Below are 20381 nucleotides of genomic sequence, written 5' to 3' on the forward strand. Positions count from 1 at the left end.
AATTTGTAAGATTATATCAAATTTCTGTTTGTTGAACGTGATTGTGATTCTGTCCCATGGCACACAGAAGGAAAGATACATTTCTGAAAAAGTGAAACAAAACAGTATTGAGCTAGCAGACTGGTAGTCCAGAGAAACTGTAGCTGTCAAAGATAGTTTATCTTAATACAGAAGGTTTTACATGTCAGCAACCACACATTTAATTTCTTTATTGATTTCTTCACTGAATTTTTAAAGCATGCAATATCTTAACTAAATAAATCATAGCCAGGAATACATTTTTAATAGATTATCCATCTGGTGTGGTATTCACAATTAACTGTTTAAAGATTCAGAACCAGAGGTTAAAAATTTGGCTTTGGGAAAAGAGGATTAGTAAAGAAAATAATTTGTGCATCGTCAGTGATATGGATCGTCAGGAACAACCCCTGCATGGTACAGAGACCTTTATGACCTTGCTCACTGAGGCACTTTAGGTCATTTTGTAAAGGCTTGAGGTTGCTGAGGGAAAGGGGCAGGTTATGAAGAGAGGAGATCACTGTAAAATAAATCAGGAGTTTTCAAAAACAAGTATTTTGGGAGCAGTAAAGGTTCAGTTGTCTATAGGAGGGTGGATCCATGTAAAATGTCAGGGAGCACAGAGTGAGGGGAGAGGGCTGTTTTAGTATATGACACCTGATTCCAGGCTGTTAGGTTGAATATTTATCTTATAAGTTATGCCAACTCAAATACCCCACAACATGTGAAGAAAGGAGAAGGGCAAATTAATTTAATTATATATATATATATATATATATATATATATATATATATATATATATATTATATATATATATGTATATATATATATATTATTATATTCAAAAGTTCCTTGGGGAGCGTTGATGGACAGCAATTTTCAAGTCATGCCACGAATTTTCGATCGAATTTTGGTCGGGTCTCTGACTGGGCCTCTCAAGGACATTTACCTTTTTGTTCCTTAGCCACTCCAGTGTAGCTTTGACTGTGTGCTTTGGGTCGTTGTCATGCTGAAAGGTGAACTTCCATCCCAGTGTCAGCTTTCTTGCAGAGTGCAGCAGGTTTTCCTCAAGGACTTCCCTGTGCTTTGCTCCATTCATTATCCCTTCTATCCTGACAATTGCCCTAGTCCCTGCTGATGAGAAACATACCCATAACATGCTGCTGCCACCACCATGCTTTACAGTAGGGATGATGTTCTTTGGGTGATGCGCTGTGTTGGGTTTATGCCAACATAAAGCTTTGCATTTAGGCCAAAAAGTTCCATTTTAGTTTTGTCAGACCACAAAACTTTTTGCCACACGGCTACAGAATCTCCTGAGTGTTTTTTTGCATACTTTAAACAGGATTCCAGATTTGTGGAGTGCTTGGGATATTGTTGTCACATGCACACTTTGTCCAGTCTTGGACATAAAAGCCTGTAGCTCTTGCAAAGTTGCCATTGGCCTGTTGGTAGCCTCTCCAATCAGTCTCCTTCTTGCTTGGTCATCCAGTTTGGAGGGACGGCCTGATCTAGGCAGGGTCTTGGTGGTGCCATACACCTTCCACTTCTTAATAATAGTCTTGACAATGCTCCAAGGGAAATACTAGGCCTTTGATATTTTTTTATACCCATCCCCTGATCTGTGCCTTTAAACAACTTTGTCCCGGAGTTCTTTTGAAAGCGTCTTGGTGCTCATGGTTGAGTCTTTGCTTTGAAATGCACTACCCAGCAGAGGGAACCTACAGGAACTGCTGAATTTATCCAGAAATCATGTGAATCACTACAGTTTAACACAGGTGAAAGCCAATTAACTTGTTGTGTGATTTTGAAGGCAACTTGTGATTTTGAAGGCAACTTGGATATCTCCGCATGGCTGCATTTGGTCAGCTGCTGGTCAGAAGCAAAGAATAAACTGAAAATTATCACACTGAGTTGCAAAGTTCATGCAACCCATTGCACAATTACCAGGTTTCAATAAAGAACCTGAGGCGACTAAAAAATAGATATGTTGCTATAAAAGGTGAGTAATTTATTACAGTATTTTTTGAGCGGATGAAAAATGAACATCAAGAAGGAGCATGCCTAGTTATAAAGAAGTCCGTACTGGATGACTTTAAGAAGTGGCCAGCACATTTTCAGTGGGGGGTTTGACAAGATTATTCAGTGCCACTGCTGTGCATCTCAGGAAATAATGAGGTCGGTAGCTGTGACTCATTTCTGAGTGTACCATAAATCAATTTAGTCTGCCAAGACAGATGATTAATTACAATCTCCAGTAAAAGAAAACCTAAGAACGAGAGGAGGCCTTTCAGCCCCTCTAAGCTCACACGGTTCCTAGTAGCTAATTGATCTCTGAACTTTAAATTGGGTCTGAAAGAGTCCCAATGATTCAGCACCAACAACGTGACTAGGTAACTCATTCCATACCCTCCCCACTCTCTCTGTGAAGAAGTCCCCTAAAAAAGTGTATCACTATTTTTTTTTCAGTTGTCTCATGGTTTTTCCAGTTATACTCATTATTCTTTATAATGCTTGCCTCTGCTTTACCATGGTTTCACTACGCTTCATTGTGTCTCCTTCACTCTGTCCTGTCTATTTCCGTGTAATTCCCAACTGTTTGTCTTCTGATCCTGGTTTCTGAGCTGCGCTTCAAGTACAGGTTTGGGTTAACTATGTCAACTCCTTTTAAGATTTGAAAGATTCAAGCACGTCCCCCTAATTGTTCTTTGTTCTAGGCTAAATTACTCACTCATATTTGCATCAAGGGTTATTGTTGTCCTGTGCTGGTGTTGAAATCCTCTGTGAAGAGGATATAGTGGAGGCAGTCATAAGCACATCTGCCTTACTTCACATGTCCATATAGCTAGAGAATTGCTAATCCAGTTGTCATGAAACATGGCATTAACATGGTATAAAGTAGCAAATGATTGAGATGATAAGATTCTGGGGATACATGGAGGTATCTGGTTCCTTCAGCCACCTGTCTGTGTGCCACACTTACTTACATGTTTGCATATATCTAGAGAATCAAATTGAGATCAAGCATTTCATTGCCAATTCTTATTCTGTGCTATTCAGTACATCCTGTTGATGGACAGCGTGGTCATGTTTTCGTCAGACTGATGGCTCTTATTTTTAATTTATAGTTTAAATGTGGGATGTGTGTTATTGACAAGCTTGTTTGCTCAAGGTTTATTATCTACAATGAGACAGAAACTCGAGGTTTGTGATGAACTCACCGGATGCAAATTGTAATCTAGTCACATCATTTTTATTTATTTAATAAATGTTTTTGTTTGTAATATATGGTGCATCTTCTTTTTAAAATGCCATTAAACATTGAGGACGAATTGAAATGGGAGTCTGCGCGTAGGTCACTGTTTTCTCCGGCAGACAGATTAATGACCACATTGTGTTTTTCTTTTTGTCTCCTCTTAGTTTAAACTGACAGCCTCATTAATATGAGAGATGTTACTAATCCTCTTACTAATCAAAACAAACTAAATGTCAGCAAACCAGGATTAACCAGAATTAACTGAGGATGTGGGGAGGGTTGGGTATTTTGGTTGTTATGACGAGTCATTTCCGGCATCATTTAAGTTTTGTTTTTTTAAAGTTTTGACTTTTTGTCCATTTGAGATGTGCTGGCTCTCTGCTTTCTCCACCTATGCAAATTAGCATCTTAACTAGGGGGGGGGGGGGTATATAAGAAGATGTGGGCTATTCATGAATGGTATGCTGCTGGAACAGTGTTCACGGTATGTTTGTTGTTTTGAAGGTAGCAGCGATTTGAATATAAAAAATAAACTAACCCCCCCCCAAAACAAAACATAGCTTAGCGGCTCCTCGAGTGGCTCATCTGATAATGGTATGACCATTTTGTCTGTTCCTTGGTGTAAAAATGTAGTTGGCTTGGGAATGGGGCCAGAGGACGCCCACTGACCTTCAGTTCCCTGAGCTGTTATGAGGAATAGCTGCAGTGAATGAGCGTAATTAGACCTTCCAAACTGGGTAGAAAATCAGAGGTAAAATAATTGGGTGCTAGGGTTGTCGGTTAAGCCTCCAAATATCGATCAATTAATTGGGCACATGAAATATAATCGTTCAAATAAATATCGATGATTGTGCCACCCACATACATTTTCACAAACAGAGGTATATTTACCATTAATTATACTTTTTTTTTTTTTTTGAAAACCATTAAATTATACTTTTTTTTTTTGCAAACTTAACGTGGAAACAGACAATCAATTTCTCTGAAAAGAAAAAAACTATTCACGATGAGCAAGACAAAATGAGAAGTCTACTGCAAGTAGCACAAATCTACCAAAACTTTTCCAGGTGTACCTCTTGAAACAAGCTGATTACCATGACAACAAGCTGACGCATGTCTCAGACTAACTGGATGCAGGAAAAAAAAGTAGTCGAGCTGCATAGGTTATAGAGCTTTGCGTTCAAATTTGAGATTCAAGCCCATTACAATCTTTTTTTTGTTGTTGTTTTTTTACGAGCAGTGCCAAAAGGTCAGACTTTGTGTGAGCTCCAAAGGGCTGGTTCAAGGCTGTTTGAATTCCAGACAAATGTTGTGTCATACTCTAATGCTGGAGTATAGAGAACTTGGTACTGGGATTCTGAGAGACCACAAACCCAATAGCGTAACTCCCTGATTGTCCAGACAGCCCCTTGTCAGCTGTCATGTTGTCTGCTATGCTCTTCTGCCCTGTTGTTTTAGAGAATGTGCTACCCTCAATCTCTGGTATTTACAGAACAGTTCAGTGCTGTATGTTACAAGTAAAGGGGTTGCATTTTTTGCAAGAAGTTTCTTTATTGGGGAAAGTCATATAAACAATATCACAGTTCGATTATCTGAACACCCCCCTGATCCCAGGTAGTTTGGAAAATAAAATCTTTACTGTGCCGATCAGCAGCCAGTCTACCTTCAGGCTTTCTCTTTCTTGACTCGATTGGGTTACGGTGTCCTAAATGAATGATGTTCATTAAACAGAAAGAGGAGTAGCATGGGAGCCTCGCAGCTGCAGCGCTTGGGGTTTCTTACTGTGCTATAGTATCACCTAGGGCTGTCATAACACTGATGTGAGTTTCAAACTCACAAAGAAAATAGTGGATAGGGTATTTTGACTCCCTGCCCTGTTGTGATTTAGAATCAAAGGTTTCATATTTGAACATTTTTGTTTTTGAGCGTAGACCTAAGGAAGTGTTTGTTTTGAAAATCTAACTATGTCAAATGGTAGTAGCAAGCAGTGTTTTAAGAAGGTGAAGTGCAGAGGGACATTTCAAGATAAGTACTGTTGGCAGCTGCAGAAGGACCTACCACTGTGGCTAATTACTCTCTGCCTGCTAATTGTCTGTTGAGTCTTTGGCATGGTGCAGTTCAATGCAATTATATACTGAAATACACGGAGGCTGCCCAAAACATTTGTGTACCTGCCAGAGCACTGTCAATGAGCACTGTTAATAAATTAATCATATTTGGGGTACCAATAAATGCCACCATTCCAGTAATTCAGTTTCAAGGCATGTTTCTTACATGACCTGTTACGGTACATTAAAGATAATTAACTGTACCAGGGCTGTGTGTTACAGATCAGCTCCTCACCCTCCAGTCTCTGTATTGTTATTGTGGCTCTGGAGGTGACCCACCCCATGCAACATGGCGACGAGACTGCAGAGTGGTTTCCCTGGCAACACGCTGGAGGAATGGGAGCTGTCTTTCTCTGTCAGGCTCCCCATGTTGAAAATCTTCTATTTCAATACATTTACAAATGCTTTCATAAATAAAAATGTATTTTGAGTTTCATAATTGAATACCGTCAGCAGCAAGCATCATCTGTTATATCCTTGATGTTGACCTTCACATTCTCCTTCACTCTGAGCGCAGAGCACATTTCTGTAGAGGAGGCATTACTCCATCAGACTGGCAGAACCTGCTGTGTCACTATATGCCGATGGTTCATAAATGAATGCATTTGTGCTGGAGAACCTCACTCACTCTGTCTGTAGCCTGCTAGTAACCACTTCAATGTCAATGTGTCAGCAATCCATTATAGATAAATAAGTACAATGAGAGGTAATGTTCAATACCTACGGATTTGCCATGTTGTATCTTCTAGTGTAAATTTCAATGCAGACCAAAAATTCTGGACCAACTTGATTCCTTCTTCACTGACTAATCTGTTATTGCGTTAATTTGGAAGAGAATAGTTAGAACTGAGTGACTGGGAGTCAGTGTGGTCTAGTGGTTAGAGCTGAGGGACTGGGAGGGAGGGAGCAGTTTGCTCTAGTGGTTAGAGCTGAAGGACTGGGAGGGAGGTAATGTGTAGTCTAGTGGTTAGATTACTATGTTATAGTGGTATTGATTATTGCTTCCTGATAGAGAGAATGCATCTCTTAATTGGAAGAAATGAATTAACTGTGGTGTGGAAGGCAGTGGGTTTGAGTAGCTCAGTGGTTAGCTCAGACAGGCTTTAGGCTTTGTTTTCAGTTAGCCTTTTTAATTGCACATTGTAAAATCAAACTACAACAAAAAAATCTGAAAACTTTTGTAACTGTGTACTGTAACATCACACCTCCACCACTGAACTCAACCTCCAGAGAATAGTAAGTGAAATGCTGTTTAAAGCATTTCAAAGAATTGAAATTGTTGTCAGGCTTACTTCTCATCAGAGTGTAGCATTGTAAGTACCGAGACCAGGGGAGGCATTGTCTTTATATGTGCAGCGATGGAGATGTGGTGGAAATATCAGCACATTTGCCACTAAGATTTTAATATGGCTTTATCTTGAGAATGGCTTGTGATGAAACTTTAGATTACTAAATAAATACAAAATAAAATCTTGTGTCCCTATGCACAACTAGTCCTCTGTTAGGAAGTATCATCTATAAATAATAATAATTATAATAATAATAACTACATCTTGTAAAATGTGAGCTATTAGTTAAATTGCTATTAATTAATATGATACAAATGTGATTCAGCATTCTTTTTTTCATTCAGAATCGTAATTGGTCTCTTGTGAAGTACACCTGCATTATTAAAAAGTCCTCTCGCTAGACTTCAGTAAACTGGGGTTTGAGGATCCCGGAGGTCTGTAAAGGTTGCCCAGGGGGAGTCCGCAGGACATTTTGTACATTTCTTGTTTGTAAAACAACGTGCATATTTAATGTACACAAATAATGTGTTTCACTGCTGTGGTGAGAGATACTGTAGGTCTTCTGGTACATACAGACAATCCCTGATAAAAGTTACCATAGTAAAAAAAAACAGCAAAGTGTAATAAAGAAAAGTAAATGGTAAAGCATATTGATAAACATGGCAAACCAGGTTAAACTAGCAAATGCCTAGTATGGTAACCCTGCAAACATACCATGGTAAACTTTTAACTGGGATGTACTGTATATTAAATAGTTTTGGGGAGTTAATGATAAATTGGACTGTTGTGAGGGAAGGGCCTTATGATACAGACAATCTTTTACAGGGCTGCTCTATATTTCAGTATCTGACTCTTATACAGTACAATACAGGATGTGTATAATTTACTGTCAACACGGACTAACACTGAAATAACCCAATTAGTGAATTGTTGAGACATGAAACCACAAGGGTGCTCTGGACTTATACACTCCCTTCCTCTGCAGTATGAGAGATACTTGTAATTTTCTTCAGATTATCATTTTAAACAGGGGTCCCTCAAGCAGTCAGGTTTGTGAACCCCTGCAGGAAGCTGTGTGTCCCGCTTGTCAGCTGGAGGAGCAGCATACTGAGAGAACATGCTGCTCTGATTGCAAAAACATGTCCCATGAACAATTCATGAGCAGTGCTCTTGCCTTCAGATCTCTCTTGTTGTGTCAGAATCTGACAGGCATTTTAGATTTTAAACTGATCTGAAGCAATCTTGCCAAGGCAGTTGGGGCTGTCATGGTAAACGTTGTCTTTGTGTTGAATGAAGTCGCACGTCAGCGTATTGAACTATTCGACGGAGTCAGCAGTACAGGGCTCCTCCCTTCCGACTTGTGCACTGGTTGTAGAAAGGGGCGTTCTTTGCTTTGCAATTAAATGTGTGTTTGCCTTGCCAAGGGTTGGTGTATTTATAGGAGCAGTCAGGAAACTAAAGTTGTGTACAAAAATTCTGGCAAAAAATTTGTGGGGGGAAAAAACTTTAACTTGAGTACTGCAGTGAAACTAAATACTGAAGAAGCAGAATTAAATGTATAAAATGAACCAACCATTTCAGCCATGCAGGACACTGCTACCCCATCTCTCTCTCTCTCTCTCTCTCTCTCTCTCTCTCTCTGCTTCATCCCAAATGCCCTATATACCTCTGTCTCTAATTAACCCCTCCTCTGGACTAAACTACTAAGCCAGGTTAACTTCAGTTAGTAAGAAATCACAACATGATTGTTATTATTAAAATACACAGTTTAATTGAGTCTATTTACACATTTACCATTAGTAATTTTCTCTCTTTTAATCTTTTCCCTTTTTACTAAAATAAATGTAAATGTGCAAGGTCCCCCTTCCTATTCACTTACACTGAGTGCGTTCACACTCTTCCTTACTTGAATGTGACTGTGGATGTGCACATCTCTTCACACTTCAATAGTAAATATACAGCATCTCTGTAACTATTTTTAATGAAGTGGGAATATGCTTGAAATAATAGCAACCCGTTTTAAATGAATAAAACCATCTTTTTAACCCCTGTGTCATTGTGAGGGAAATGTGCACCTTTCTCCCAAAATACACACAATTTTCTGTCCAATCGTTTTAATATGTTTAACCCGACCAAAAAAAAAAAAGAAAAGAAAAAACCTTCAAATTAAAAATGAATCGCTAAATAAATAAATAAATAAATAAATAGAAATATAGGTCAGCTATAAAAGGAAATTAAACACTAACTAGATGGGAACCATTTTCTCATTTACTCAGGGTGTCCCTGGCTGTTATTGGTTAGAGGAACTTTATTGTTTAAGGTCAGAGAGGAGGACTTGATTTAATTCTTTAAAAATCTTAAAAGGAGTTTGCAAAGTAAGCACTATCCAATACTGTAAGTGCAGCACAGAAACCAGGAGTCACAGTTGTAAATTAAGAGTAGATAAGCTTAGCACAGAGGGTAGGAGAAAGTTCTTTACGCAGTGGTGAGGGTATGGAATGGATTACCTAGCTATGATGCTGGTGCAGAATCACTGGTATACTTTTAAGATCCAAAATTTTTAGATGAATCAGCTACTAGGAGCCAATGAACACTGATTGGCTGAATGGCCTCCTCCTCGTTTTATACGCTTTCTTGTGTAACTGAAAGCCAACAGGTTCGTGTTTTCTAATAAGGGAGTTTTCTTTTCCAGCTCCGGTGAAAGCGGAGGAGAAGTCAGAGAAAGACACCGCAGCAAACGGGATCAGTGCTGCGCCCAATAAGGAACTCCCGCCAAGCCCAGAGAAGAAAACCAAGGTAGTTTCTGACTTCCTGTTACTCCCAGCAGGTCAAGGGTCACGCTTGCTTGTGCTCCTCCATTGCCCATAGCTGCTGCTGCTTTCTGCTGTTGCATTTGAGAAGTCCTGATGAGACAGTTTCCTAATTGACTATCCGACAGGTCACAGTAATCGATGCGCCTTATTATTCAGAAGTGAGAAGCAAAAAAGAAAAATGTGTAGAATCTTCATGAAAGCCTTCAAACTGAAAGCATGCATGTGCATTATTATTGTACAGCGTAATATATGTGTGTTGAGAAAACGTTATTATTAATAAGCAAGAAGCAGAAAAATTAAGAAGCTTTTCTACTTGAGGATTCAAATAATGCACCAGAGCAATAAATCAACCTATGAATATTTAATTGAGGCTGGCAAAATAAAATCCATGGTGATTTAAAAATCGATTAATCATCTCTAGTAACCATAGTAACCAACACATTCCTCTCCCAGAACCCTGCTGATATTCTTATCTTGGTAAACACACATCCGTGAATATGCACTGATCAGAGAGGGAGACCTCCCATTGTGAAGAAGTTTGTCAGGGTGGTTATTTTTTATTTTTATTAACTGTTTTTAAAACTATGAATGAACTGTTCTGAGATCAGTCGACCTCCTCTCGTTCGTAACTTTCTTATGTTCTTAAGAGCAGTGGGAGGTAGCTGTCTCCTCCGCTGTCTCTCCTGCACCCTTCCCTCCCCCCAGGGTTTAGTTTCTTCCAGTGCTTTACTGTTTCTGTTTGCAACCTGCTTCCTCCTGCTGCTTCTTGTGACTCATGATTCTCATAATGTATTTTTTGTTGGCGCATTGTCACTTTCTTGTGTCGTTTTTGTGTGTTTTTTTTTTTCTTTTTTTTTTTAAACGAACCCCAAAGTCTGCTGCAGCCACCACCACTCCATCTGCCAAGCCAAGCTCAGCAGCCAAACCGAGGCCGTCCTCATTGTCAACAGCGGGCGCCCCCAAACGCCCCGCCTCCGCCACCACCCCCAACAAAAAAACACCCACCTCAGCAACCACGCCCACCTTTGGCACCAAGAGAGCCACACCCACCACACCGCGCCCTGCCTCCACAACACCCAGAGACACCAAGCCCAAGGTAAGTGTGGCTCAGCCAGCAGCTGCAGCAACAACAAGCAGTCAAACAAAGTGTCGCTCATTGCACAATGTTTAAATATTTAAAAAACAATCGATTGAAAACTAGAGGGGTTTTCCAAACATGCTGCATAGAAAATGTCTGGTATTTACAGAACAGTGCAGTGCTGTATGTTCTGTATTTACAGGTAAAGGGGTTGTACTGTATTTTTTTAGGAGGTTTCTTGATTGGAAAAGTAACAAACAAGTTCACAGTTTGAATTCTAGTGTGATCCCAGTTAGTTAAACATTGCATATTTTGCATTTCCCTCTCCCTCTGCCTCTCCATCTTTTCTGTTTATCTGTCCTATAAGGCGTTTATGATGGGGTTGTAATAATGCACTGGTGAGATTGTAAATAGAATACTGTGTTTAGTTCTAGTCATGGAGTCCAACAAGGAGCAACCAGACTAATCGCAGGGCTTAAATGAACGAGCTGTGAAGATAGGCTGAAGGAACTAGATTTATTAGGAGGGACTTTATTGAAGTCTTTATACAATCTTAAAAGGAGTTCACATAGTTTACACTAACCAATACTTTAAGCACATTACAGAAACTTGGACTAGAAGACACATAGTTTGACATTTAAATGGAGGTGGACTTAGGACTGAGGGTAGGAGACACTTCTTCGCACAGTTTTTAAATAAATCCACTCACTTGCAATGCGTGTTTGTGACTGGTGATAAGCGACTGGATTCTTGATCCTTAGGATTTCTCTGTCCTGGTGCCCCTAAACCTAACCTACTTTTTGGAAGGTAAATGGTAAATCTATATAATAAATTCAGTATTAAAGTATGTACAGTATTTATTGAAAGTACTTGTGACATTTTGCTCACGTAGCATCTAAACTGAAGAGTAAATTACTCAATGACCCAAAACCTTATCACTCAAAAATAACAAATTTCTGTTTGTTTTGTGCATTAGAGAATGGCATGCATTTAATCTTTTCACTGTCTCCCAGGTCAAGCCTCTCTGGGCTCCCAGTTTAATTTGTGTCTGCCAGTTTCAATTTGCAGTTTGTGTCACAAATTCTGGATTTGGTTAGGGTCTGCCTGTGTTTTGGGTTTTTAATTATAGTGAGGTAAAAAATTGTAATTTGTTTTGAGTTTTAATTTTTTTTTTCCAGTACAAATTGCACTGGTTATTCAAGGCAGGGTTTGGAGCAGTGTATTTTCATACTAAGTATTGCAGCAGGTTGTTAGAAATGCAATGAGCGGACAGTTTTCTTTGGGACGTGTTCTGTATTCGGTTGGGATCTCTCTCCTCGTCTCCCCTCTCCGTCCCTCCCTGTGTCTCTCCATGTCTGTTTCATTCTCCCTATCTCATCCTCTCTGTCTCTCTCACTCCATGTCTCGCTGTCTCCAACTCCCTGCCGTCTCTCTCTTCAGTTCAGCTCTCCCTCACTGTCTCCCCTCTCTCTCTCTCTCTCTCCCTCACTGTCTCCCCTCTCTCTCCAGCTCTTGGATGCTCGCAGTCCAGTGAAGAGCCCTGAGAAGCGCCCTGCAGTCCCCAAGGCCAGCCCTGCTCCTGTGGCTAAACCTCCTGTCCCAAAGAGCAGTGTCGCCCCCAAGCCGGCCACGCCCCGTGCCCCAGTCCAGAGGAACAGCACCAGCACCAGCACCCCACCCAAGAGGCCCACATGTTAGTTACCTTGGTTTGTCTGATACAGAAACTGATTCATGCACTAGGACTAGTATAATGCCCTCTATTCCAGGCCTTATGCTTACCTCACTTGTGTGCAGCATGTGAAAAAGACTGCTGTTAAAAAGTAATTTGTCAGGGCGGTGCAGAGTAGAACTTATTCACAGCCTCAGAAATAAATATGTTAAAACATCTTCTTTTTCTCAGCTATCAAGACTGACTCCAAACCAACAGATGTGAAGAAAACGAGTACAGCAAAATCACCATCAGGTACTTGTCCCTCTCTCTATCTTTCCCACTCCCTTTCTCTCCTCTCCCCCTCCATTACTTCTCCTCCCTCTCTCTCTCCTCTTTTCCCTCTTCTCTTTTCCCTCTCCATTACTCCTCCTTTATCTCTACCTATCATTTTCCCTCTACCCTTCTCTCATCTCCCTCTCAATTATTTCTCCTTTCCCTCTCTCCCCTCCTCTCCCTCTCCCTTACTCCTCCTTCATCTCTGGCTCTCATTTTCCCTCTACTCTCCTCTCCTCTCCTTCTCCATTACTTCTCCCTTCCCTCTCTCTCCTCTCCTCTCCCTCTCCATTACTTCTGGTTTCCCTCTCTCCTCTCCCTCTCCATTACTTCTCCTTTCCCTCTCTCCCCTCCTCTCCCTCTCCCTTACTCCTACTTCACTTCTGCCTCTTATTTTCCCTCTACTCTCCTCTCTTCTCCCTCCCTCTAAACTTCTCTACTTTCTCATCCTGTTTAAAGGAAACATTGAGGAAGATGGTTTGAAAGATCTACATTTATTTAGCCAAGATCAAAAGTTACATAGAATACAGTGCTGCTGTTTTAAAAATAGAATAGTTGTGCATCTAAGATCGAACAAATTACAGCAATTTGTGTTTTGCTTTTTTTTCTTCTTATAATTTTAAAAGTGGTTGACATAGGCTGGGTTTGCACGCACGTGAAGATCAACTCCACAGTCATGACTGTGTGATGTTGTCACGCAGATACATCGTGAAACAGCAAAAGGACGTCGTTTTGCCGGCACGACTTTAATGGCAGGGTCAATCGCTTTCTCACGATAAAAATAGCTGTAAAAACCCATGTAAGCTGGAGCAGGAATCGTGCTTGTGTCTCACGAGATTTCAGCTGTCAAGATCTCATTCTTCTGACTTAGTATCACATAATCTCCAGCAGAAAGGCTGTACAAAACACACACACACACACCCAATACACACGCAAAATGTACATTTATGGAGTACTTTAACACTAGAAATGCCGCAGTTATACTCATACCTACAACCGCCGACAGCAGTCATTATCACTGTACATTTTAAACATCATGAATATTGAAATGAAAGACAAAACTCAAAAGTTTATTCAAGCACATCATATCAAACATCTGCACAGCCAAAACATTGTATTTAAATGAACAATTAAACATAACAGGGTTTATTTTCTAACTTACCACATATAAACCACTCCTTAAAAAATGAAAAACTATAGTAAAATAAACATTTCAGAAGAAACTAGTGTGTAAACAGGTACATGCACATACAGAACTGTAAAAACAAAAGTAGTTTTTAACCTAAAATGAAAGTAACATATGATTTATCTGTGTGTGTCACTCGCAGCACACAATCCAGGTTGAGCTGCTACAGCCTGTAGCTTTGCAGGTTTCTGGTTGAAATGTTTCTGCCGAAGTGCTATGGCTAGCTTCAAGATGAAATCTCTCCTACTGATATTTTCCCTGGTGCATTCCTTGCACAAAACAAAGGAGTTGATGACTGCCAGGTCCATTAGAGATAACAACAGGCTTGTATATATAAAATAATAGAATATTGTAGGTTATATTCAAAATAGAAACATGTATTTTAAAAGGCAGTTCTAGAAAACAGTCAAAACACACACACACACACACACACACACACAAATATAAATTCTAAGTAGTAAAACTTGTACTTAGTAGAAATTATATTTTATATAACTGTATGTGTGTGTGTGTGTTGGAAAGGTAACCAGATAAACAAGTAGCTATGCACGGCTTAATTCAGAATGTGCGCGACAATATGTGAATTAATTTCTTTTGTTAAATGTTTTTATCTTCATGGCAACACATGAAACTCTCCTCACGATATTCAGAGTCGTTCTGGTCCTACTTAGTAAGCAGACGCTGACATTTAAATATCCCCTCCCCTAAATGACTATGAGTTGAGTAATCTGCATTGGTACGGATGATTTTTTTTTCCTAACTCAGAACTACATAGCAAGTCATTTCCTGAAAAGTATGGCAAACACATTGTGAGGAAAACTGTCGTGAATTGTGCATTTAAACACCGCTATAGTTAACCTTAACTAATACTTTAACTGCAGCCAGGACCAGTGGAAATTAAGTGGAGATAGACTTTAGGACAGAGGGTAGGAGACACTACACACAGAGAGTGGTGAGGGCTAGTCTCTATAAGTCACCTTGGATAAAGGCGTCTGCTAAATAAACAAATAATAATAATCGGTTACCTAGTCATGTGGTTGATGCTGAGTCATTGGGATCCTTTAAGAACCGTCAAATCGAAAAACTGGCAGTCAGCAACGAGGAACCTGATAAGCACTGATGGGTCGAATGGCCTCCTCATTTCCCTCATAAAAGTTTATTAGTACTAGTAAAAGCATAGCAAAGCGAGGTAAAGCATGATAAAGCATGGGTAATCATTGTAAAGAATAACGAGGTATTGTATGGCAAACCAGGGTAAACTATGGTAAATGCATAGTATAGTCATGGTAAAACTGCAAAAATACTAAGCAAAATACAGTGGTGCACTTTTCTAAGGGTTGCTGCAATTATTTAGTTATCGCTGAACTTTTTAGATGTATTTTTATTTTTCTCTCAGCAGACCCTAGTAGGCCACGGGTGGCTCCAGTTGGCTCCAGGAGTAACGCCACCACCCCCAGCAGCCCAGGAACCCCTTTGGCTGCTAACCGCACCCGTACCCCCAAAACCCCAACCCCCACTGCCACCGCCGACAAGAAGCTCACCCCCCAGCGAGGACCCCCCAAGACCAGCCCCCGCCCCGCCAGTGCTGCCGGAGCAGGCACCCCGACCCCTGTCATCAAGAACGTGAGATCAAAGATCGGCTCCACTGACAACATCAAGTACCAGCCAGGGGGAGGCAAGGTAGGAGACTGGCCCCCGGAGCACTGCAGCGCGAGCTGCACGCTTTCCCCTCTGTGTCATTCCAGGTGCACAAACTCTGAAGGATTGTAATCTCACTCCAGAATTCATTTTAAGGGAAACAAGATACTTAGTCAAGTTGACAGCATAGGATATTTACAGTCAAGTAGGCAGCGGTGTGTCTGTGATTCAGTGCAACTGGCACTAGAGCAGCACAAACCCATGTATTCTATTATTTGATTGTCTGGATCAGGTTTTCGACTGGTGAGGTTCATTGGTGTTAATTGGGCTAATTTACCGTTCTAAGTGAAGAAACAGCAGCTTGGTTAAGTGTGGATTGCTGTTCTAAAAAAAGCAGCAGTCATCCCTAGAGTGATTTCATTTTATTTACATTTTTTCTTCCTAGTATTGCTCCAAAATAATTCTCGCTTAACTGAAGTTTGTGTTGGTGAATTTGTATTATAAGAAGTAATCTGCAATAAGCGATTGCTAAACTTGGGTGGGACCATGTAGAATATTTGTAGTATCAGGAAATTCGTCTGATCCGAGTTTGTTTTAATGAGAATTAACTGTGTGTCTATATATGTATATATGTGTGTGTGTGTATATATATATATATATATATATATATATATATATATATATATATATATATATATATATATATATACACACTGAGTGTACAAAACATTAGGAACACCTTCCTAATATTGAGTTGCACCCCCTTTTGCACTTAGAACAGCCTCAATTCGTTGGGGGCATGGACTCTACAAGGTGTCAATGCTTCCCACAGTTGTGTCAAGTTGGCTGTTAATGGACCTCTACTCCGAATAGCTTGTTCCATCTCATCCTGTAGATGCTCAATTGGATTGAGATCTGGTGACTTGGCAGGCCACTGCAGTAAGCTGAATTCTCTGTCATCTTCGTGGAACCATTCCTGGACAATCCTAGCCTTGTGGCATGGGGCATTATCCTGTTGAAAAAATCCATTAGCAGATGGATACACTGTTGCCATGAAGGGATGCACCTGATTGGCAATGATGTTCAGATATCCTGTGGCATTCAAACGTTGCTCCACTTTTATCAAGGGGCCCAATGTGTGCTATGAACACATACCCCACACCATCGCACCACCACCACCAGCCTGCAATGTTGACACCCGCATGATGGATGCATGTACTCGTGTGGTTTTCTTTATACCCTAGTCGTCCCATCAGCATGAAACAGCAGGAACCGGGATTCGTCAGACCAGGCAATGTTTTTCCAGTCCTAAAGGTGTCCAGTTTTAGCCTACTGCAACCGCAGTTTCTTGTCTTTTGCTGAAAGAAGTGGAACTCTGTTTGGTCGTCGGCTGCCATACCCCATTCGTGTCAAGGTACGACGAGTTGTGCATTCTTTTATGGGTCTTTCGGCACCAGTGTTGTACTGGACTGTCAGTTAACTAACTGTAGCCCGTCTGTTTCTCTTCACAATTCGTGTCAGCCTCATTTGGCCTCTTTGATCAATGAGCCGTTTTCGACCACTGGCCTGCTGTTAGCTGGATGTCCTTTGGGTGGTGGACCATCCTTGATACACACAGGAAACTGCTGAGCGTGAAAAACTCAGCAGCGTTACAGTTCTTGACACACTCAAACCGGCTAACCTGACACCTACTGCCATACCCCGTTCAAAGGCACTTAAATCTTTTGTCTTGCCCATTTACCTTCTGAATGGCACACATACACAATCCATGTCTCAATTGTGTCGAGGCTTAAAAATCCTTCTTTAACCTGTCTCCCCTTCATCTACACTGATTGAAGTGGATTTAACAGGTTACATCAATAAGGGATCATAGCTTTCACCTGGATTCACCTCGTCAGTCTATTTCATGGAAAGAGCAGGTGTTCCTAATGTTTTGTACACTCAGTGTGTGTGTGTGTGTGTGTGTGTGTATATATATATATAAAATTGTTGTTATTTTTTTTTTTCCGACATAGAAGTGGTTGAGATGTTACTAGAGCGCAGGAATTAGGCAGTTGAGGATGAGTGTGGAGTGTGCTGTTGAAGACGTAGGCAGCATGCATGCCTTATCTCCTTACTGTCGATTTTGGGGTAGCTGCCATCTTTTGAGTTTTGTGTGAATGCCCTCTCTCCACTGTAGCCTTTTGACATTTTTGGATTTTTCTTTTCTATATTTTCTGCTGCTATAAAGTGGATCAAACATAAAAATAAATGACGATCAAAATCACCACTGGCTCCTGTCCGAACAGATTTGAGAATTTTGAGTGGACTCCTAGTAATGTGTGCGTTCTAGTGATTTGAAGCATTGTTTCTGATAATGCTGGGTTCCTAGAAACAACCTCCCACTGCCCTTAGGGATTGTAGCTAAATAAATAATTCCATAAACCGTTTTTTAATTTATTTTTTTTTATTCCATCTGATACTACAGAGCCAGTGCTTAATCAAGGAATGTAGTGCTTGCTTGTTTGCATTTAAGCTGTATTTTAAACTCTTCTTTACAGCTCTGCTCAGAATTTCCTCCAGTTTGTATATATATATATATATATATATATATATATATATATATATATATATATATATATATATATATATATTAATTACATGTGTGTATATATGTTTGTTTGTTTTTTTTCAAAATCTGCTCTTAACGGTGTATTACTGTTAATTATTAGGTTTGCAATCTACAGGACCAAACAGCAGTAGCTCTTGAACAGTGTTTGTTCTCTCTTTCGTGGTAAAGCTGCTTTTGTAGTGACTGCAATGGCTGCAGAGTCTGATCCCAGACCTGTGGTTCTATGCAGACACTGGCAACAGCTTTAAATAAACCCAGCTGTATTTGTCCCCTGACTGACTCCTAACTCTGCAGATGTATACACTGCCTGGCCACTTTATTAGGACCTGTCCCTAATATCAGGATGGGCCGCTGTTTGCCCCGATCACAGTCTTGATGTGGCATAGACTCCACAGAGGGATCCATTCAGACATCAATATTTCACGCAATTGATGCGTATGGTTAGGCATGGGATGATGAACACATTGTTCAAGTTCATCCCAGATATGCTTAATAAATGCCTGTCACAATTGGGGATCGAGGGGACCATGCAAGAAGTCTCTGTCATTTGCGCACAATTCTGGTAAAGCAGAATTCTGGTGCATTATGTTTTTGAATGCAGCCATCGCCATCATGCTACACATGCACCAATGCTGTTGTAAAACTACAGCAATTGTTTGGCCTTCCAGAGCAATCGAGGGCCCTGGTATCTATCAGGAGAACATGCTCCGCACTCTTCGATTGGGCAGTCCTAATAGAAAGTCCAGGCAGTGTAAATGTGTGCATTTGTGTCAGTGTTGTGTGCTGCCTGAAACCTGTGAAAACCTGCTTTTGTAGCTCCCTCCCTCTCCCTCCCTCTTTCCCTGCTCTAACTTCCTGACCCCTGGTTGACCCCTCACCCTCTGTGCTCTGCTGCTCTATTGTAGGTTCAGATAGTCACCAAAAAAAACGACTACAGCCATGTCACTTCGCGCTGTGGCTCCAAGGACAATATCAAGCATGTTCCTGGTGGTGGGAATGTAAGTACTGGGTCTCACAGGTTTAACCAACACCTCATTTCCATCTCGTTCAAACACAGCCTGACTTCACTGTTCACACCTCTGTCTAAAACCCAATCAGAACATTGCTCTTAATGGGGTCATTAGGAGGCCCTCGACCCTTTACCAATTGAGTGATTCTAAGTAAGTGAATTGAAACTCATTTCACCACTGAAGAAAAAGACTGCTGCTGGAATTCATTTGAATTTGTTTATTACATTTCTTTTAGTGTTTCTAAACGTAGCTCTAAGTTGTTCTTCTGCGGTACCCACTTTTTTTTTTTTTTTAATGCAGCATTCAGCTCTCAGACTTGCAATTTTTAGTTCCAGGTTACACAACCTACTTTTGTTGTTACATTGGGGTCTATTTTAATATTTTTTTTTGATTGACACCAACCACTAAATATAATAAAAGTCCAGGAAAAAAATATTTACTGCTTTGGTGTAAATTAGATTAGTTACTGGTCTGCTGTTATGAGTGGATTTTCTTTCTTGTGTTATAGTATTAGAGTGCTCTACACTTTTGAGTGGAGTTCTCTTTCCTGTAGGTCTGTATACAGCTCTGCAGTGTTGTTCTCTTTCCTATAGACCTCTGTAAAACTCTGCAATGTTCGGTTTTCTTTCACGTAGACCGATATACATCTCTGCAGTATTGAGTGCAGTTCTTTCCTTTAGACCTCTATATAGCTCTGCAGTATTGAGTGGAGTTCTCTTTCCTAATATTTTACACCCTGGATTGTGCAAGCACATTAAACACGCATGTTACTACGTGCTGATGTGCTGCAGGGAGATGTAGTGATTTATGCCATATGAATAAAAATAGGTCATAATTTATACCTAGCAGTCTGTGTTGAGGAGATGAATGACCAAAGCTGCAGGACGTAGACCAGATCAGTCTCTTGTAATTGGATGCCCTAACAGATGGAAACAGATGGACATCTTATTAATGTATTGTGTACTAACTGAACTAATCTGCTCACCAGTGTTCTGTACTGATGAATCCAGAGGCTCACTAATCCTTATAAATGTCTCCCATAGTAAAAGCCCAGCAAACTGTAGTGAAGCACAGTGCAAGCATGGTAATGCAAAAGTAAGCATTGTAAAATAATGTCAAGCCATGGTTTACAAGATCCCTGGACTACTCCCTGAGGGTTGTGGCAAACAGAGACTTACACTCATATACTGACACACACACACACACACACACACACACACACACACAGACATACACTTACACTGACACACACACTCACACTTACACAGTTGGCACACACTAACACAGACACACATTAGCTCACACACACACACATTAGCTCACACACTATACCTGTCTCTAAGTCCCAGCCTCTTTAACCAGGAGCGTCTGCTCACACAAGAGCCTCCA

General features: G+C 40.5%; 1 protein-coding gene across 13 annotated transcripts in view; it reads left to right on the plus strand.

The window, feature by feature from the left end:
- The window catches only part of LOC121312817 (microtubule-associated protein 4-like), a 128506-nt gene that overhangs the window by 92239 nt on the left and 15886 nt on the right, over window positions 1-20381 (plus strand). For 9 of the 13 annotated variants that reach the window (XM_041244609.1, XM_041244603.1, XM_041244610.1 and 6 more), the window contains 6 exons: window positions 9365-9468; window positions 10360-10581; window positions 12073-12256; window positions 12464-12526; window positions 15130-15413; window positions 18888-18980. In XM_041244609.1, coding sequence (XP_041100543.1) covers window positions 9365-9468; window positions 10360-10581; window positions 12073-12256; window positions 12464-12526; window positions 15130-15413; window positions 18888-18980 — 950 coding nt within the window. The remainder of the gene's footprint in view (window positions 1-9364; window positions 9469-10359; window positions 10582-12072; window positions 12257-12463; window positions 12527-15129; window positions 15414-18887; window positions 18981-20381) is intronic. The other 4 variants (XM_041244611.1, XM_041244613.1, XM_041244605.1 and 1 more) reach the window with 3 other exon arrangements.

The sequence above is a fragment of the Polyodon spathula genome, chromosome 3 (genome assembly GCF_017654505.1).
Source record: "Polyodon spathula isolate WHYD16114869_AA chromosome 3, ASM1765450v1, whole genome shotgun sequence".
NCBI lineage: Eukaryota > Metazoa > Chordata > Actinopteri > Acipenseriformes > Polyodontidae > Polyodon > Polyodon spathula.